General features: G+C 45.2%; 2 protein-coding genes across 2 annotated transcripts; both read right to left on the bottom strand.

Annotated features, from left to right (window-relative positions):
• Window positions 1-14,866: 14,866 nt before the first annotated feature.
• Window positions 14,867-16,452, bottom strand: LOC9652357 (cytochrome P450 71A1). The gene is made up of 2 exons (XM_024671512.1): window positions 15,607-16,452; window positions 14,867-15,544 (listed from the first exon to the last, which is right to left on the bottom strand). Exons 1-2 carry the CDS (start codon window positions 16,450-16,452, stop codon window positions 14,909-14,911), a joined length of 1,482 nt encoding a protein of 493 aa, XP_024527280.1. The 3' UTR covers window positions 14,867-14,908.
• A 731-nt stretch (window positions 16,453-17,183) lies between these two features.
• Window positions 17,184-20,728, bottom strand: LOC9652815 (DNA mismatch repair protein MSH2). Its single transcript, XM_024671098.1, has 12 exons — window positions 20,642-20,728; window positions 20,536-20,585; window positions 20,448-20,480; window positions 19,312-20,388; window positions 18,701-19,255; window positions 18,535-18,645; window positions 18,388-18,477; window positions 18,257-18,328; window positions 18,093-18,203; window positions 17,917-18,043; window positions 17,647-17,855; window positions 17,184-17,594 (listed from the first exon to the last, which is right to left on the bottom strand). Exons 1-12 carry the CDS (start codon window positions 20,694-20,696, stop codon window positions 17,256-17,258), a joined length of 2,829 nt encoding a protein of 942 aa, XP_024526866.1. The 5' UTR covers window positions 20,697-20,728; the 3' UTR covers window positions 17,184-17,255.
• Between the last annotated feature and the right edge of the window lie 8 nt (window positions 20,729-20,736).

Below are 20,736 nucleotides of genomic sequence, written 5' to 3'. Positions count from 1 at the left end.
TAGCATTATTCTTTGAATGGCGTGTGGCCTTATATTGCCATAAATGGACGTACACACACAGCATAATTATTCCTTTACATGGCGAATAATCTTAGCGCGGATCGCTGACATGGCATGGCAAAGTTCGAATCACTGACATGGCACAGCTGGATCGAGGCAAGGACATGATGTGACAAAGTTCAACCTCCGACAGCAAAGTCTAGAAGCTACTCAGTTTGAAATTTGTCAGAGGAATCATAAGATCTGGTTTGTCAGAGGATTTGATGTGACGTTCAAGCGTGTGTTATTTTTGAATTCTCGAACTCATTCCTAGGTCTATCATTTTTGTGCGCCGTGTTCTTGGTTCCGCTGAGCGCAGTGAGCGCTGCTTGTGTAAGCGGCGTTGTGAGCTGTGGTTTATGCGTCTACAAGCGGTTGCGGCATTGCGAGCGCCATTGCGAGCGGCAGTTTATGCGAGTGGTAGTTTGTGCGAGCGGCAGTTTATGCGAGTGGCAGTTTGTGCGAGCGGCGCTACAAGCAGTTGCGGTGTTGCGAGCGGCACTGTCTTTGGTGTGGCTACCGCTTCCTCTTGATATTCGGCACTTGTGCTTCCTGGTATGTTCACCATGGAATGGTTTAGGACCACATTTACAAATGGCATGAGGCCACATGCCATCTTGGGCCCTTGCAATTTCATGGCTAGCGTATTGTCATGTATGTTTTTACTTGCCTGCAACTGTGTGTATATCAAGATGGCATGAGGCCTCATGCCATCTTTGGCCCTTGCTAGCCTATTGCCATATTCCTTTTGCCTTGCTGCAACTGTATATATTTCTCGTATGGGTGACTAGTCACGCACACAAAAATATATACAGTTGCAACAAGGCAAAAGGAATATAGCAACAGGCTAGCAGGGGCCAAAGATAGCGTGAGGCCTCATGCCATTAGTGGTACCACTAATGGCATGAGGGCTCATGCCAATTTTGTGAATGCGAAATTTCACGTGGGTGTCAATAGCATGTTTGAATAATGGCATGTGGCCTCATGCTATTGAGGTTGTTTGGTATGTTATGATTTAGGCCATTCTCCAATCATTTTTTGTATGGTCTTAACTTCTTTTCTGCACTTTCAGAATGGCCTTCAGGGTTGGGGAAAAGGTTTACATTTTGAATGGTGGGAAGAGAGTTGCAAAAGGGACCCTTGTGTCTATGGATCGGAGCTTTGTTATACACTGTCAAAGGCTTGGGGAAGGCAATGCTGCTGTATCAGTAGAGACTATCTTCGATGGGAATGTGGTCGCTATTGAACGAGGAGAGATGGTCGTCGGGGTAAATGTTGTTGTTGCCTTGAAAAATCTGCAGAAGAAAGCAGATGTTGGGGACAGCGCAAGTGCAACGCATGTTCCCTCCATGGATCTTAAGAACCGTGCTACATGGATTCAGGCAAAGGTGTTTCTAAACAACCCCGAGGGGGAGGTGGTAGCTGAGGGCTTAGCCACAGTTGTCGATCCAAGAGATGCGGTTGCTAATCAAGAATTGGGCTGGGATGATATTGGAGTTGCGATTTTAGAGGTTGTTGACACAGAAGAAAACAGTCTGACTATTGGAAGCATTGTGCGGTGGAAATTGAGGCATTTAGTGTTTGAGAATGTGAAGGATTCACAATCAAACACCACTACAACTGATGACAGAACATCTCTTCATGGGAAAAGAAAGTACACCTTCCTACAGCGCAGCCAAAGGGATCTGAGCAACGAACCGAAAAGGCAGAAAATGGCGATGGAGGTTCGTATTGTCTCGACAGTTGCTTGTTGCAAGAGGAGGTGCTGTCAACATGCTGATTGGGATGCTATTGAAGAGGAGAGAGCAAGATACAAGACATTGTCCTGGAAGGCAGCTTGCAATTTTGTGTATGAGGCATTACGGTCATCTGTTGATGCTTCAGAACATCAGGTGGGGGGCATCGTCTTCCAGAGGGGTTTGGTCTGCATGAAGGCATGGAGAATCATTTATGGAGTCCCTCGAACCACATTCTACAAAATCAAAACTGAGTTCGAGGAACAAAGGGTTCAACAGGCAGTCCATGGGAACGACGGTACGCACAAAACCAGGGGTCATGTTGTATATGGAGAGGCAATCTTCAAGAGGTTTGTCGAGACATGTAGCGAGCAGCAACCACATAAAACCCGCCTCTTGGAAGATGGAACACGAGACACCCAACGAGTTCTCCCTTCCATGTATACCAAGGGGGCCATATTGGAAGATGTGAATCGGGAACTCCAGAGTAATGGCTACAGGAAGCTGAGCCAATCTAGATTTAGTAGATTGTGGAGCAACAGGTTCAGGGATGTGAGTATAGGAAAGTACTCCAGCTTTTCAAAGTGTGACGAGTGCACTGCTATCAAAATGGCTTTGTCGAAGAATTCTTGCAGCGCTCAAGAGCGAGAGACGTTGGTTAGAAGGCGGCTCGACCACAACATCGAGCAGAGAAGCTGCAGGACTGCATATTATCATAACAGGATTCTCTCCATGGAGAGACCTGACTCTTACCTCTGCATCATCCACGACAAAATGGACCAGAAAAAGACGTGCTTACCTCGACTCAATCCTGCCCCCAAGGCAATCTCTTCATCCATGCAGCTGCCTGTGTCTCTGTTTGGCATAATCGCTCATGGGCATGGTGCCCAGAACTATGGGAACTTCTTTGTACCTCTATGGGGTGGCGGGGGTGCAAACATGATGATTGTGTCCCTAGCAAAACACTTAAGGTCTCTGCAAAGTGTGCAGACTGAGCTGAACGGCCAACCCTTGCATAAGGCCCTTGTCGATCGAACCCCATACAGGGTTCAGCTGGAGGAGGAGCAAAGGCTTGCAGTATCGCGTGGGGCCCCATGCCATCCCAGTGAATATGTTGGCCGTCAGATTCATGGCCTGAATAATCATGCCATTCCGACGAGGCTAGTCGCCCGGTGAATGCACAGCCTCATCCAAACGAAGCAGAATCTCAAGGAAGTTCTTGCGGCCGATGTGGCCTTCCACCCCATCTTCTGCTCCAAACAGACAATGCTGGCAGTGAGAACAAAAACATGTACGTCTTCACGTACTTGGCGATGCTTGTTGCCAAAGGCATATTTGAAACGGTTACACTTGGCTTTCTCATGGTTGGGCACACTCATGAAGACGTCGATGCCATGTTCAGTCACTTGGCAGAGTCCCTCCGGCGATCCAATGTCCTCACCCTCCCACAACTCTACGATGAATTCCAAAATTGCATCAAAGGCACTGTTGAAGCTGCACTTGTGACAGAGGTTCCAGACTTTAAGGGGTTTGTAAGAGGCTACATCAGGGATGGATCCGAAACGCTGATTGGCCACTCCAAGCCTCTTCAGTTTCATTTCAGCATGCGTGACGGTGCTCCAGTGATGAGGTACAAGATGAGAGAATGGGACACAGTGTGGCTGCCAGTGGACGGCATTGAACTCTTCAAGAGAGATCCCATAACTGGGGAACCTATGATTCCTCAGGGTTCCCCATGGCCGATGCACCCAGATGGACTCAAAGACCAGGAAAGTATAGTGGCCTGGATTAGACAGCATATTGCCTTCTGGAAGAGGGGGTTGGTGTTTGGTGGAGAATCCTATTTTAAGAGGTGCAAGCCTTTGCTCGAATACTGGGAGAAGATTATATCTGCTATCCAAAATGGGCCGGTTGTATATGAAGAATTGGAAGAGTCCTTTTGGCCAGAACCCAAAGCACCAGATAGTAGCGGAACAATGTCCTCTGGAAATGCAGTGACAGATAACGATGTTAAGGATCACTATTGTGGGCCGAGGAACAAGAAGCCGGATTCAGCATTCAATCCAGTACAGGTCTGCAAAGGAATGGTCGTGCTTGTCAGACCCAGTAATAAAAAACAAATGATATGGGTGGGGCGCTGCATCACTGATGCAGAGGAGGACGCGGAAACTAACTCCTTCAATGTAACTGTGGAGTGGTTCAAGCCAAGTTCCGGATATACGAAGGATTGCCTAGAAAAGAGATGGGTGCTGAATCCAAGGGATCCCAGCATGAGCATATCGGTGGATAATGTTGTGCATGGTTGGATGCGGAAGCAGAGTGCCACCATCACCTTGCCAGACCATGCAAGAGATGCAGCAAGAGCATTCATAACCCGGGTTCAAGGTGAGATTCATTAATATTCCTTTACTAAGTTTCTAATGTATTTTATTTCAAGGTGAACAATCCGAATCTGAATCAGAGGAGGCGTGATGGCATGTGGCCCTTTGCACTAGTATATCTTAATACCGGTCTGAGAAATAGAATGGCATGTGCCCTCAGGCCTTTTACTAAATCACCTTTGAAAGAAATGCAAGCCTCTATGTCGTAAAAAAAAGGTACTAGAGAAATTCCTTAATAATATGAATGTTATTTAGTTTCATGAAAATACACTAAGGGTCAAATGAGTTAAATGACTTCTCCAGACTAGCAATGCCTCTTGCTACACCTTCACAATTAGATTCGTTAGAAAAAGATAACATTGAATAATATCTAAATGTTCTCACCATTAAGTTATATGTCTGGCTAATAGGAATGACGTTCATCTTGGAAAGCTCACCACACGCTCAATGAACAAACAAATAGTGTGTGCACGCATGCCATCGCTCTTCTTTAGCTTCAGATTCGGCTTGTTCACCTTGACAATGAGATTTATTATACAACCAGATGGACTCAGTCTGGACACAAAGTCACCGCGCTAGTCACCATGCCCCAGATATGTCTAGCCCCTGGACAAAAAACATATAATTTCACGTCATTTTCAAATACTTGAAAATTTGTACCTAGTCCCATTTTACTGAATAAATCCCACTTTAACGAAATAGAGCTTTTCTATTGTAAATGAGTTTTGAAACAATTGCTACCCAAATTCCAACAACAAATTTTACCAAGAGTTATTATGCAATATGGATAGCAAAAACAAGTGGCTCTAAATGTGTACCTCTATCTGAAGCTTGCTAGAATGACTTGGTCATTTCTATTCTACAACAAACTTTTATGCATGCTTATATAAAAGCCTAGATTATAGGAAATGAACCAAATCTTGAAGATTTAATGGCACGCTTATCTGCTACAATATTAATACAAATTCTTAGTCACAAGCTCATAGAGGTGATGGGCTCAAGTTTCGATGGTCTTGGAATTCAATCTACAATAAAACCAATTGAGAACTTTGAAATTGTCAAAAGGAAGTGACAAGAAAATGAGCTGATACAGCTAACAAATTCACATTCTCTCAAGTATGACTATGTTATTAAAGAATGAGGAGGATCAATGCTTTTGAGCAACCAAGAGCTTAGGTGTTTCCAAGTCAAAAAATAAAAAATCCATAAGATTGAATAGGCTATATATCAACCTAAAGTAAGATTTGCAATCAAGTGTCTTGCTTAAATTGGAGGAAAATTATGTGGTAAATAAATTACCATAGAAAGTCTATGCACTCTAGCACCTTTTTTGGGGGATGATGACAATATAGTCATCCTCTACAGCATTGTGACCAATTTATGTGGTTTGTTCAACAGAAGTTCTGGACACATAATCTGTTGTAGCATAGATTATCCAAAAACCAGAACATGTACCATATACTTGGCCATTTGAAAAAGGGTGTGAGACACAAATCCCAAAGCCCCATAGTGGAGCCAAAAGGGTGCCACATGGTAGTGGCCAAAGCGAAAACTAAATGAGTGTAACATATTTGGACTAAAAAGCTCTAATTTGGATAGTCAAGAGTGGGACTAGAACTCCCAATAAAGTGCTTGGGAAATGAGCACGAAGTAAGTAGTAAATGAGTCTCTAGAAAAGGGACCGGAGATGGACTTGAAATAGAGTCTAAGAAGAAGTCCGAGATAGACTCAAGAAGGAGTCTGAGATGGAGTCTGAGATGGACTTGAGAAAGAGTCTGAGGTGGAGTCTGAGATGGATCCGAGATAGACCCAAGAAAGAGTCTGAGATGGAGTCTGAGATGGACTTGAGAAGGAGTCTGAGATGGAGTTCAAGATGGAGTCTGAGATGGAGTTTGAGATGTACCCAAGATGGAGTCCAAGATGGAATTAGTGAGATCGAGACCAAGTCCGAGTCCAAATCTGAATACTAATACAAATTGTTTGGTGAAAGCCCAAAGCAATTGTCCCCTAGAAAGGCTTGTAGAGGATTCCAAAAGTATAGTAGAGAGAGTGTGGGGGTTAGACCCCAATGGAGCCAATTTGACTAGGTAAGGTTAGTGTGACCCATGAAGGCTATGCCTACGTGTTAGATGATGATATATCCAATAAGGAGTCTAAAGCTAGAGTGAATACAAACTAACAAGTGGGGACAAACTAACAACTGAGGTAGCTTAGTGAAGTGTTCAAGAGCCAACTTTAATTCCCCCGAGAGATCAAATGGTCGATGCTCCCAATCCAAGTGTGGGTGGCACTACCTACTTAGATACCTGGCATAGCTCAATAGAACTTCACTCTAGCCCCATAGCTAGAGCACCCAAAGGCGGAAGGTGGGGAGAGTACATATAAGGCTTATGCAGGGTTACAGTGTTTCGAAATATTATCCCAAAATCTTAGATTGTGAAAAGGAAGAAGAATAATCCTCTGGTGTAGTGACCAATGGTCATATGGTGAGGAAGTCCTAGAGGACAGTGGGACTTAGTGATCAGGCCTGTAAACCTTGACCCAACGGTAGTGTTAACAAACATGACCATAGACAAAAAGGGACTTGGTAAGGACCAAAAAGAGATATTGAGGAAGGCTATCCCCCATATCTACGGGTATCCTAAGGATGCTAAAGAGTGGATCTAGGATGATCTCTCATGAATGAATGGCCTAATCTTTAAGAGATGGGACTATGATGTAAGTGGTGTTAAATCACCAGTGTGACAAAAGTGAATAAGCATAACTTTAGCATAATGGGCTGATATGCTAGTGGTACCTTTAAGTGTCAATCATGGGATCAGATACATAGAGCACTTGGACCAAGTGCAAAGGTTGAGTAGCATGGATGCCACTCTCGGGGCTAGTAAATCCCTAAGTCCAGAATAGAACTTATAGAGATTATGAGTGAGACTCCTCCAAGTGGTTAAAGGTGTAATTAAGTGACTAAAATAGAATGGAAAATTTAGTTGCTTATAAAGGGGTGAACTTAATGAATTTGGAGCTTCAAGCTTTGGTTGAAATAGGCTTTAAATTTGAATATAACACTTTACAGCCACAACTACAAGCTTAAGTTTGATATTATTCTTAAGAAGTTCTGAAAACAAGAAATAACAAATATGTGAAAATTAAAAATACTGGTTAAAGGAAGAAAAGGCAACATACTTAAAAGCATTACAATTAAAGGCAAAAGTTAAGAGTGTCAATATCAAGCAGCAATATTGTCATCATGAGTATATAATTCTTAGTTATGAAACTGATATTGTAAACAAGAAGGTTTACAACATTATAATCAACCAATTCCCAAGTTGCACTTGCACATACTTTTTTCAATGTCAAATTTTTTATAAGTCTTTCATCCCTTACAAATATATGTATTTTGTATATTGTATGCTTCTTGGGATGGATCCAAATGTTAAATTTTGGATTCATCATCCTGCAATGTCTGAATATCAAGGGTTCATAACATTGAAAAGGAATTAGATATTGATATTGAAATCTTAACAAAATATTCTTTAGTGTGCCAAAATATTCTTAAAATATTCTTGGCTCTGACATGGCTCCCTCTATTGGCAAATCTGTTCTAATCAATATATATGGAAATAACAGTGATGAGGAAGTGGTATCAACTCCATAGACTTCTCCAGTGGAACCACCACTGCCACTACTTTTTGAACAACCCACCACTATCTCTTGAAACACCATTTGAGGATCCATTGCCACCTCAAGAAGTTTTTTCTCCAAGTATGGATGATAATGGCTTTGAACTCTCAAAATGAGGTACTTCACTTCAAAATTCTAATGAGTAGCCATTATTTTCTAGATCTCCATGAATAGTATTCATTTCAGAGTGAGAGAATGGTGAATCTCTGGATTCTCCAAACACTAGTTCACTGCCAAGATTCTCTCATACCTTGAAAACCTGCATCTCACATTCTACATTATTATGCACAAACTGCACAAGTCATTCACAAGCCAACAAACTTAGATGAAGCACTCTCTGGACCACAACATTTTCATTGGCAAGAAGCAATGTAAGACAAATATCATGCTCAATTGGAAAATGGTTCCTAGACATTCATTTCACCACAGAAGGTTCTTTGCAAAGCTTCAATCATACAATGTAAATGGGTTCACAAAATAAAATACAAGGAGACAAATGAGATTGATTGGTACAAAGCAAGGTTAGTCACAAAAGGATACACACAGTGAGCCAAAATTGATTATAGTGAGATTTTTTCACCTATAGTTAAGATGGTTTCTATTTGTTTTGTTCTTGCAATTGCCAATCACTTAAACCTTGAGGTTGAGTAGATGGAGGTTGAGTAGATGTATATCTCAAGTCTTATCAAGGAATACAATGGTTTCTTTACTGCATGCCCAACTCCAACTCCAGTGCTCCAATTCAATAAGCTCTCCAGAGTAGATCAACCATGTTCCAAGGGGGAGAAGAAGTAAACTACCATATCAAAACGTGGTTAGAGAGTTGATGTATTTAGCCACATCAAGCAGATGAAACATAGCTGCAACTGTTTCCAGAGTGTGCCAGTTCATGCAAAATCCCGGAAAGAGACATTGGTATGCAGCAGAGCAGATTTTTAACTATGTATGACAAACTTCATCACTTTATCTTGAGTACAAGGGGATGGCAGGAGGAGAAATTGAATTGGGTGCACTTATACCATATGGAATGGTAAATGCTGATCTTGCCAGCAATTTGGATGATAGGAGATCAACAACCGGGTATGTGTTCAAATTCTCTAATGTGGTTGTGTCATGGTGTAGCCAGAAACAAAGGATGGTGGCATTGTCTACTTGTGAAGCAGAGTACAATGCTGCTACAGAAGCTGTTAAGGAAGCTTTATGGATTCGACGCCTGCTCCGAGATATCAATTTTGAGATGCAAGTACTACTGAATGTCTACAATGACAACACAGCATTTCTTCAGTCCATTGTGAATCCGGTGCATCATGGGAGAAACAAACACTTCTAGATGTATCATTACTTTATCAGGGAGTGGATCGAGAGAGAAGAAGTCAAGCTGAGATATATCCCTACAACGAAGATGACTACAGATCTGCTCACAAAGATTACAATTGAAGTCTGACAGTTTGAATGACTACGATGACAACTCAGACTGGTCTCACAGGGGGAGCAGCAATCTGATTAAAAGACATCAGATTGAGGGGGAGTGTTGGAACCAAGGAGAGATCAAGGCACAATCAAAGGAACAAGGACGTGTATATAAATCAAGAAGTGGTGTATCAATACTGCACAGTACTTTTCCTTCATACCTGTTTCATCAATGCCAGAGAATGCATAGACAGGTTAGCAGGGCGTCCTCGAGGATTGGGGAGAAAGAACGCCAAGACTGGCTATACAAACCAGTCAAGAGCTCTCATGGTAAGAGCTATTCCAGAACCTGAGTTTGTTCAGCAGCAGGATCAAGACGTAATCTGGCTGGACAGAGCAGCAAATATGCACATGACTGGCAGGCGAGAAGCTTTCCTGAACCTCAGGAAAATTTCTACAGGCAGGCAGGTTGGTTTAGGAGACAAGAGTCTTCTTTCAGTTGTAGCAGTGGGCACAGTTCAAGCAAAGCTGGCCTCAGGAGAGCTACGACATATCAGGAACATGTACTTTGTTCCAGGCTTGGCGTATCATCTTTTCTCAATCGGTGCAGCTTCTGACAACGGTTTCTATTTTATTTTTAACGCCCAGCAAGCTATTATGCGAGATGAGAAGACAGATCAAGCAGTGGCTTATGGACAACGTTATTCTGGACTTTATAAACTCAACGCCACCGTGGTTGTTCCAGACAAGCAGCCAGATCGAGTCAACTCGAGCAAGTAATCTCCAGTTGTGGCATGAGCGTCTAGGCCATGTGCATGAAGACGCCCTCAAAGCAGTGTCCAGAGATCAAGCACATGCATAAGAATTCGAGTTTACAAGCAAGCTTGAATTTTGTGAGGCTTCTGTGCTAGGAAAACAAGCATGCACATCATTTCCAGAGTTTTCAGAATCCAAGAGCAGTCAGCCTCTTGAGCTCGTTCACACACGTGTGTGGGCCTCTCCATGTCCAAAGTCATTGTGGAATGAGGTATTTTTTGACATTCATCGATGACTACTCACGCTACACAGTCGTGAGACTTTTGGCCAAGAAATCTGAAGCTCTTGATCACTTTAAAGTTTACAAGGCTTCTGCTAAAAATCTTCTTGGCAAGCAGCTCAAGACTCTACGCAGTGACAGAGGTAGCGAGTACAAGTCACGAAATTTTATGAAGCTGTGCAATGGGAGCGGTATCCAGCAGCAGTTTACAGCTCCAGATAGTCCTGCTCAAAATGGAGTTGCTGAAAGAATGAACCGGACTCTTATGAGAGTGCACGTAGTATGCTTATTCACGCAGGAATGCCACTATCGTTCTGGGCCGAGGCGATTAATTCAGCCACATATATTCGCAATCGAGTCCCTACCCAGCCTCCTGCAGATATAATATTATGGCAGCACGTCTGCCAGTATCCCAGTTCAAGATTTCAGCGACTGGACGTCTTTCTTATTGCCTTGGGATCCAGGTGCTTCGTGACAGAGAAGTATCTGTCATCGAGCTCTCTCAAGCACATTATGTTGAAGAAATCTTACACAAGTTCAACATGCAAGATTGCAAGCCCGTGGTGACACCCATGGATCCAGGTCTTGTGCTGTCTATTGAGCACAGTCCCAACTCTGAGGAGGAGAAAGCAGTGATGGCGCAGTTGGATGCTTTATTTATCTAGCCATCAGTACCAGACCAGACTTGGGATTTGCAGTTGGAGCAGCTGGAGCAGCAAGCGACAAGCAATCACAGCACTTCCATCCACCGAGGCCAAATATATTGGTGCAACCGACAGCAGCTCAAGAAGCGAGGTGGCATACAGATTTTCTGGAGCAAATTGGTGTTCCAGTGCAGCAGCCAATGACTTTGTTTTGTGACAATTGAAGCGCGATCGAGTTGTCGGAGAATCCGAAGTTCCACGGCCGCACCAAACACTTCGAGATGAAGGTACATTTTATTCGAGAACAGGTTCTAGCGAACAGAGTGCAGCTGAGATATGTTTCGACGAAGCAGATGACAGCAGACATTATGACAAAAGCTTCAAGCAAAGACAAGTTTCAACAACATCGTGAAGATATGAGCGTTATAGACTCTCACGGCTGAGTGGGAGTGTAGATAGCCAGCCTAGAGTCTAATCCAAGGTGGCAAGAGATTCATGTGGACGCTGAAATGAGCAGAAACAAGACTTGTATATATTTACATGGTTGCAAGAAGCCATTCATCTTATCCCCAGCCACCTTTGCCCAGCGGGCAACCCAGTCGAGCGAGCTTAAGTAAGGGAAATAGTCACTCAGCTCCCACCTCAAGAAACTCATCAATCATCCCAATGAAATTCGAGGCGTCCTCCGCAATTGCGTTACCAGAGGCCTTGGATCCAAAGTAAGTCTTCTTCATAAGGATACGAGTCATGACATTGAACAGAACTTGGCCAGTGGAAGCCCTCGAGAGCTCGCGACTGAGATCCCACAGCTCGTCCCGGATGATCTGCGCGTTCAAACTCACCCTTGGCCGTGAAGAGCTCCGTGGCGCAGAGCTTCCTCAGCTTCTTCCAGTAGTCTCCATATGGCGAGAAAGACATGCTCCTGCTATCCATGACTATGGAGACCACGTTGTTCCGAGGCCTATAGGCGAATTCCGTGTCGTGGTTCTTGAGAAACTCCTTGGCCATTTCTGGACTGGAGACCACGAACACAGGGATAGATCCCAGGCGCAAGTGAAAGAGGGGTCCAAATCTCTTGGAGAGCTGCTGGAGTGCGATGTGTGGGAGCTTGCCCATGGCCAGGAGATGGAAGTGGCCGATGAGAGGTAATCCTCTGGGGCCTGGCGGAAGATTGAGAGATATGCTGGAGAGCCATTGCTTGAAGATGAAAGCAGTGAGGAGGAAGACCACTATATGCACCGCCCAAAACATTCCTACTTTCTGCCCCTAAATTGTAGAGCCGAGCGCTGGAGAGTACTTCCATTCCAATGTTGACTGGAAGATGTCCGACCTTTGACTTCCAAGCTTGGCAAGCTGCGACAATTTTTCAAATATCAAAGAAATCCAAAGCCTTGAAAATCATCTTCCAGAATCGCCTGTGGCGAGAAGTCTTCGAGCTCCGCAGCCTTTTACTTGGCGAGGCATTCTGGAAATCAAGCAAATTCCGCGACGTGTATGCAGAAGCTCTGCTCACAAGGGCCATGGAAACAAACTCACGGACCAGATCATTAGAAAGAAAATATGCGAGTACCTTGTATTGTGAGCTTTCGGGAACTGGGATCTATGTGCGCACTCACGTGAAAGTTGGAGATTCCTACAAGAGGACGTCTGCTGGGACCGTGAGCTGATGGACCTTGATGATAGAAATGGTGAGCTCGTGGAAGTGCGTTGCAAATAGAGTTGGTGCTCTATATGGCGTGCAATTCGTAAAAGGGTGAGTGTTACAGCTGCAGATTTTACTCACAATACAATGTCCATGTGGCAGTTTTCTATTGGTTTAGCATTAAATGTCATCTGGATGCCTCATGGATACCCCATGGATGCTTGCTTAATGCGTCAATGATGTCCCCATAATATAAACAATGGGCTATATATAGATGCCACAAATCATCAAGTTTGGATTCATCGGGTTTAGGAGACACTTCCTTGCACTTTAGTGCTCTGTTATTCTATGCTCTGTAAATCTGTTATTGGCTATGGTGTAGGGGATATTTTGGGTGGTATGGAGAGCTGCGGTGCTGCTAGGGATTGATAGCAATGGCTGCGATCACGGCTCCAGATTCCAGTGTTCTGGACAGATTCCATCACTCGTCATCGCCTTCTCCCCTGCCTTGCCATCCAGCTCGTCCCCAGCAGCTCCAGCTTGGCGACCTCCATCCTCAAGAATCACAGTGCAAGACGGAGGAAGCAAGAGGATTCAATGATTGCCTAGATGCTGTGGCAGGTAACAATGGGAGCATCAATGATTGCGAGCAGCACAGTGGCAGTCGGCAATGTGGGGAGGACACAGTGATGGCTGTCGATGACGATCAAGGCTGCCACACTCCCAAATTCTAGATGGAGTTAGATGGAGTTCACTTACGCTTGCTATGACACTATGTTAAAAAAGGTGTGCCAAAAAAGGATAATTTAATTCTTTTGCCATGAGCGCCAAGAGCAAGATGTGAGAACATAATGCTCTAGATAAGGTAGTATGGTATGCAATTTAGTCGATTGTCCATTTGGTTTGCAACATTAACAACTTGCTCGAATGCATGGGATGAATGGGTCTATGGGCCATGAATGGCTCCATTCCATACATAGCATGGGTCATTGCTATGGGCATGATGCCCCATCCGGGGCATAAGGATTGGATATTCGTAAAGTATTCTATGCTTGTGTTTTTTTCACACTCATAATACACATGGACCAATAACAGGCATACACGTGGTGTGAGTGAAATCCACTATTGTAAAATCCACCTTTTACGAATTGCACGCCATACCTCTAGTCACATCCACTATGTACTTACAGATTGCCCTAACACCGTTGTGCTGCAAAGCCGCCACCCCACATTGCTGCACAACACCACTGCCACAGAAAAACCAGAGTGTTTTTTCATCAGCACAATTGTCAATGCACAATAGCCGATAAGCAATTTAAATTTTTGACAACGTGGTAATATGGCGATGTGAATAATACACATGGAAGTTTTAAGAACATGATTACGTTTAATAGGTCAAGCTTTATAGCGCTAGAAAGTTTCTTCATTAACTTTCATTCCAACATTGTACAGCAATTATATGGGAATAGGAAAGAAATTTAAAATCATGTCAATGACGGGAAGGTCATCCAGGAACTCGGCATTGAGATCCTGGACCTTCTTCAAGGCATGTTCATGGCTCATCTGATCCAGCAGCAATGCAGCAAAGCCCTTAAAGAATTTCCAACCTTTATCCCTGTCCTCCAGAATTACCCGTGACAATAAGCTTTTGAGCCTTTTGCTCGAAACATTCTGGAAATCGGGCAAATTCTGCAACGTGTATGCCGAAGCTCTGGCCGCATGGAACCTTGAAAAGAAGACGGGGTGGACATGTGCAGAGCCTCGTGAGCCCGGCACTCCAAGCCATTATTAAGTCAAGTGAGCTATTGGGAAGGTGTGCACTCACATAGAAGTTGGAATTCCTATAGGAGGACCTTTGCTGGGACTGTGAGCTGATTGTTTGGTGGATACACTATATAGTGAGCTATCCTCCACTTTGTACATAGTTTAGAGTCAATATACTATAATGAAGTTTATAGAGTGTTGATAAGAACAGGAGATTCAGCATGATTAAGCCTCTAGCATAGCTCAACTTGAGACATCAGGTGAAGAAATAGGTTGCATTTTGTTCCCGTTTCAAACAGTGCTTATAGTTTCAAACAGGCCATAAACAGATATTCAAAGTTTCTAGAATTTTGATATTTTTTCACAAACAAGAGGATTTGCTAGTTCAAATGCATTTGCCACTTGGCTCTGACACAAAGACTACAGGCTATCTAGTTCAAATTATAAGGCTAGTTGATTAAGTTTTGATTTGAAGGTAACAAACTAATGTATGTATGTATGTACAATTTTAGATCTTCGGAGTACAAACCCAGTAATATAATGTGATTTATTATATTTGAACACTTTAAAAGTGCCTAAATTAACTTGAGAGTGGTGTAGGCACTTTCATTGAGCCTAGAAGTGATCCTGGCTTTGAGAGTGTGTGCCATAAAGTTTACGATTCCTGTAACTTCACCCATTTGTTGATCTTTTGGGCTTCCAGGGAACTCCCATTCGAATCCATGAAGAAGATTGGAAAGAACAAGCTGGACGTTTCTAAGACCAAGAGGAAGCCCGGGGCAAGATCTCTTTCCAGATCCAAATGGAAGCAGCTCAAAGTCTTGGCCACTGACACCGATGTTGCTGCCCATGAATCTCTGGGGCTGGAACTCCAGAGGATCACACCATACTCGGGGATCTCTTCCTATCGCATAGACATTCACAAGTAGCATTGCGTTCTTGGGGATATCATAGCCGGCAACTTTCTGGGCCTCCATTGATGCGTGTGGTACGAGCAAAGCAATGGGAGGGTGGAGACGAAAGGTTTCCTTGATGATGGCATTCAAAACCTCGAGCTTGGATATGTCTCCCTCTTCGACCATGCGTGTGCGTCCAACAACACTCTCAATCTCTTGCTGAGCTTTGACCATCCAATCTGGGTGGTGAAGAAGTTCTGCCAGAGCCCACTCTGTCACGGTGGATGATGTTTCAGATCCACCAAGCAGTAGATCCTATCAAGATCACAGAACAATCAAGTAAGTTCCACAGAGAAAATCATGGGGTCGTAACTTACCATGAGTAGAGCTCTGAGATTGACCGCATCGTTTCCAATGTGAGACCTTGTGATCTCCACGAAATCGGGAACCTCACCGGGGCGCTGCTCGTCCAAAACCTTTTGCAAGAAGCCATTCATCTTATCCCCGGCCACCTTTGCACGGCCAGCAACCAAGTCGAGCCAGCTCAAGTAGGGGAAATAGTCAGTGATCGAGAAAGCCGCTCCCACCTCGAGGATCTCATCAATCATCGCTATGAAATTCGAGGCCTCCTTCGCAATAGCGGGATCGCCCGAGGCCTTGGATCCAAAGTACGTCTTCTTCATCAGAATGCGAGTCATGACGTTGAAGCTGAGCGCTCTCAAGTGTGGTCTCACTCCCACAACTTGGCCAGCCTTAGAAGCTCTCAAGAGCTCACCACTGAGCCCCCACAGCTCGTCCCGGATGATCTGCGTGTTCATACTCACCCTCTTGGCCGTGAATAACTCCGTGGCGCAGAGCTTCCTCAGCTTCTTCCAGTAGTCTCCATATGGCGAGAAAGACATGCTCCGGCAATCCATGACTATGGAGACCGCGTTGTTCCGAGGCCTGTAGGCGAATCCCGTGTCGTGGTTCTTGAGAAACTCCTTGGCCATTTCTGGACTGGAGACCACGAACACAGGGACAGATCCCAGGCGCAAGTGAAAGAGGGGTCCATATCTCTTGGAGAGCTGCTGGAGTGAGATATGTGGGAGCCTGCCCAGGAGATGGAAGTGGCCGATGAGAGGTAATCCTCTGGGACCTGGTGGAAGATTGAGAGATTTGCTGGAGAGCCATTGCTTGAGAATGAAAGCTGAGAAGAGGAAGAGCGCGACTGCCCAAAACATTGCTACCTACTTTCTGCCCCTCAATGGCCTCCTCCTTTTGTATGGCGCTGGCAAAGTTTTTTCGTTAACTTCCATTCTTGAACACTGTAAAATCACGTGCCTTGAGACTATTAGTCTACAGGCTTGACTAACTGTTCGATTTAGGTAGACTAATGGAGAGGAATCGAATGTGGTGGAGATAGACATGCCATTGTCTCACTGTTCAAGTTCTTTTCTTTCTCCATGAAGGATGCACAATGGAAAAAAAATGTTTCCAAACTCCAGACGTTAAAGAAGCGCCTCCGGTCAAAAGCGGAGAAAGACCACAGTCGTCGGGCGGATAGATGCAGACGGGAGTGGAAAGAGAGAAATGCCATGTAATCGTGCCACATCATTGCCAGCTAGGTGGAGAGAGACTGAAACAGGATGGTGTTTAACAGGATGCGGAGATAAACATGCCATTGTCTCACTGTTCAAGTTCTTTTCTTTCATTGCCAGCTAGGTGGAGAGAGACTGAAACAGGATGGTGTTTAACGGGAGGCGTTAGTCAAGGCAAGCCATCCACACGACATGCATGGAAGTATGCCCTCATGGATAGTCATTCATCACCATGTTATTGGCATCCAAAAGTCGGATCCAATGATCATCAGCCACGTGTCCAACTCGGATGTCCACGTATGCGTGGAAAGTTACGTTTTTTACGAGCAATAAAATTTGTAGAATCGTTGTGATGATCGTTGTGGACACAAACATAAAATAAAACTTATAAATTTTCTCATAAATGCTGCACTAATAACGCAGCAAATTGCGACTATTATAGATCTTTACGCTACTGCTTCTAGAGTGTTGACGGGAAGGTCGTCCAGGAACTCGGCTTTGAGCTCCTGGACCTTCTTCAAGGCGTGCTCGTGGCTCATCTGATCCAGCGGCAACGCAGCAAAGCCTTTGAGGAATTTCCAGCCTTTGTCCCCGCTGCTGCTGCTGCTACTGCTGCTTCTCTTTCGCTTGCTTCCAGCGTCGCCTTCGTCCTCCAGAATCGCCTGTGGCGAGAAGTCTTCGAGCTCGGCAGCCTTTTGCTTGGCGAGCACGACGACACATTCTGGAAATCGAGCGAATTCCGCGACGTGTATGCCGAAGCTCTGGTCGCAAGGGCCATCTTCAACCTGGGAAAGGAGCAGATCTCGAAAGCCATTAGAAAGGAAGAAACGCGAGTACCTTGTAAAGCATTGTGAGCTTTCGAGAGCTGGGATCTATGTGTGCGCTCACGTGAAAGTTGGAGATTCCTACAGGAGGACCTTTGCTGGGACCGTGAGCTGATGGACCTTGACGATGAGAAATGGACGTGAGCTCGTGGAAGTGCGTTGCAAATAGAGTTGGCGCTCTAGTCACATCCACTATGTACTCACAGATTGCCCAAGCCAGACCTGCCATTGTTTACAGAGCGTTAGAGAGCACCAGAAAATCTTGCAGTTAGCAAACTCGAACCAAATCCATCGTAAGTCGAGGTACCCCGGCCGAGTTCGTCAACAATTATTAGAGAAGTCTCAGTTGCAGATTTTAATATCGCCGAGGTTTCGAGCATCTCTGCCATAAACGTTGAAACACCACGCAACTGCAGGAAAAGTTTTTATTCCTAGAACTTGAAGACGTAGCCGAGTTACCTGGCAGTCTCCTGCTCCAACCCGGGCGAAGATACAACTTCGTATGCTGATTTCAGCACGATCGCAGGGCACAAAGCAGCCGACTTGAGCCATCAAGATATTCACACCAATCTAAATAAAAAGAGCTTGTATCAGAGTAAGACGTAAGAAACTCTAAGCTTCACCTGACGGATATATGTTGATTTGCCTCCCATATTTGGCCCAGTGATGATTTGAAACCAGCTCTTGCCTCGAATCTGCATTGTAAAGAAACAATTAGAACACATAGACATCGAAGGGGTCTAAGCACAACTACCAGGCGACAATCATTTGGGATGAAGTTCACGTCATCTTGAGCTTCTACGCAAGGATGCCTGCTTCCCTCCAAGATAATATCGCCCTCATTCTAGTAAAATGAATGAAACTTCTTAGTATACTTTTTTAGCAAGCTTGCAGCACGTACCTGTCCAGTGATAATAGGCCTTACGTAAGGCGTAGGACTGCTTACAGCCAGATCCGCAAAGCTTAACAAGACATCCAGTTCCGCCAGCAGGTTTGCCGCACCATTAAAAATCTGCAGTAAGTCAAATCGTATAAAATCACCAACGCAGAAGGATCGACGAGCATACCTCAACGTAGCTCTGTGAAACCTGAACCAGCCTCTTAACAAGATCCCTTTGAGTGTTGGTGTAATTTTCTGTCAGGCTCCCATATCTTTCGCTAAGCCTTCGAAGCTTGGAAGTCGTGAACTTTATCCCATCCTTTCGAGTTTCCAAGGTGATGTATTGCACCGCAAGTTTCTTGCGAACTTTAGGCTCCTCCTTCTTCGTGATCCTGAATACGTGCCCCCACTGCGTCGTTTTGTCCAGCTTCAGCGACTTATCAGCAGGAAGATCCAAATCGTTCGCGGCTTGTTCATGAGCTTCACGGATCTCTTCCTCCACGGTATCACGGTCAGCTTTGATGGTTTTTAAGCTGCTGTCATATGATGCCGAAATGATGTACTCGCCATTCTTGATTTGATCCAGGTCGATGGCGCTTTCGATCAGTGCGTCGTATCTTCCGAGATGTTCAGCAAGCGTCCACTCTCTCAACGGAACGACGTACCTTTCCTCGACGGCGGACGCAAACTCGCCTTCATAACGTTCAAGAGCATCTTTGATGACGGAGAGACGAACACTTACCTGTATACCAATGATCAGAGCATTTACAGTAAGCAAGGTATTCAGTAACTACGAACCTGATAAAGCTTCACGAGGTCTTGCAACGTAGCTCTCGACCTCTCGAGCTTCCGCGTCAGGCGCTCAACATCCGGCACACGTTTGAGGCAGTTCTTTAAACTTTCCCGCAGCTCGGCGTCTTCTACAAACATCTGGACGACGTCATGCCTGTGCTTGATCTCATCAACGTCAAGTAGAGGCTGCTTCAGCCACCTGTTCAGTAGCCTCTTGCCCATCCCAGCAGTGGACGTGTGATTCATCAGTCCAAAGAGGGTCGAGTTCTTGTTCGGATCATTCTTGGACTCGAGTACGTGCAGCGCTCGCAATGCGGCCACGTCCAGCCGCATGTATCTGTCGAGGCTGTACTGCTGAAGTCTATACTTCCCGTGATTGCTGTCATCTGCGAAGATATCCGTGTACGCAAGTAGAGCTGCTAATGCCGCTGACGCAACTTCATACTTGACAACGAGTTCTCGGAGCTCCTCAACCGATGTACTCTTGATAAGCCGGCTTAGATCTTGCTCGATGTCTCGCGACTTAAACTCCGCCTTCTTCTTCTCAGTCAGTCGCACGTTGCATCGAGCGAGCACGTCTCGGAGCCTCCGACCGTCGACGCTCTTGGCATTTTCCGCAGGAAGAACGCACTCCCGGCATCCCAGAGCGAGGAGAGCCGACTCCAAGTTCGTGTACTGATCGTCGTCTAGAAACTCTAGTGTACCCAGCGTCCTTCTCGTCATGTCCGTGAAGGCTATGCCGACGAGCTGCTCTTGATCACGGGCGACTGTCCAGACTGCCATCACCACCGGCGTGTCGTGCATGTCGATGCTCGAGAACAAGACGTCTTCGAAGCTCCCAAGCTTTCCCGGAGTTGCGGACTTTGCGAGCTTCCAGTTTGCTCCACTGCCTTCGTAGAGCTCCACGTTGTACTCGGTCTTCTCCAGCAGGACGTCCCGAGTGATCACCTCAAACATGCTCTTGCTGATGCTTACGCTGGAGAGAGTATCAGACCCAGATCCAAGCTGACGAAGAGCGGTCGTGGTTCGATAGTAGAGCCTGGCGATAAGACTAGCATTGTCCCCGTGGGCAGTGAAATAGTCCTGAAAAGAAAAATGTAGAACTCTTGATGATAGGGAAAACCAAAAGCTCAAGCACTTACCCGTCGATCGAAGAACCGAATCACTGATGGATCCTGTGTGACCAGCGCAAGGAGATCAAGGAAGAAAACATAAGAACTGGATGATTACCTCTGGCAGCTTGCGAAAGAACTTGATGAAACCCTGAGCTTGCTTCGCATCTGCGAGGAAAGAAATGAGACAAGGAATACATTAGAATGACGCGCCCGAGGCGCACCTAGCTTGAGCTCCGGCAGCTTGGGATCATCCACTGCGTCCTCCATCGCCTCCATCGCCACCGCCAAGAGTGATAAACCCTAGGCCCTAATGGCG

The sequence above is a fragment of the Selaginella moellendorffii genome, unplaced genomic scaffold, assembly GCF_000143415.4.
Source record: "Selaginella moellendorffii unplaced genomic scaffold, v1.0 SELMOscaffold_7, whole genome shotgun sequence".
In the NCBI taxonomy this organism is placed as follows: Eukaryota; Viridiplantae; Streptophyta; class Lycopodiopsida; order Selaginellales; family Selaginellaceae; genus Selaginella; species Selaginella moellendorffii.
The sequence above is the reverse complement of the archived record's forward strand: the minus strand, read 5'-3'. Positions and strand labels throughout refer to the sequence as shown.

Bases quoted from the DNA above. Each gene is read 5' to 3' on its own strand.
- LOC9652357 (XM_024671512.1), bottom strand. From the start codon at position 16,452: ATGTTTTGGGCAGTCGCGCTCTTCCTCTTCTCAGCTTTCATTCTCAAG. The intron at 15,545-15,606 runs GTAAGTTACGAC...TGATCTTGATAG, and splicing joins ATCTCAGAGCTCTACTCATG to GATCTACTGCTTGGTGGATC.
- LOC9652815 (XM_024671098.1), bottom strand. From the start codon at position 20,696: ATGGAGGCGATGGAGGACGCAGTGGATGATCCCAAGCTGCCGGAGCTC. The intron at 20,586-20,641 runs GTGCGCCTCGGG...CTTTCCTCGCAG, and splicing joins GCTGCCGGAGCTCAAGCTAG to ATGCGAAGCAAGCTCAGGGT. The intron at 20,481-20,535 runs GTAATCATCCAG...CTGGTCACACAG, and splicing joins TCTTTCGCAAGCTGCCAGAG to GATCCATCAGTGATTCGGTT.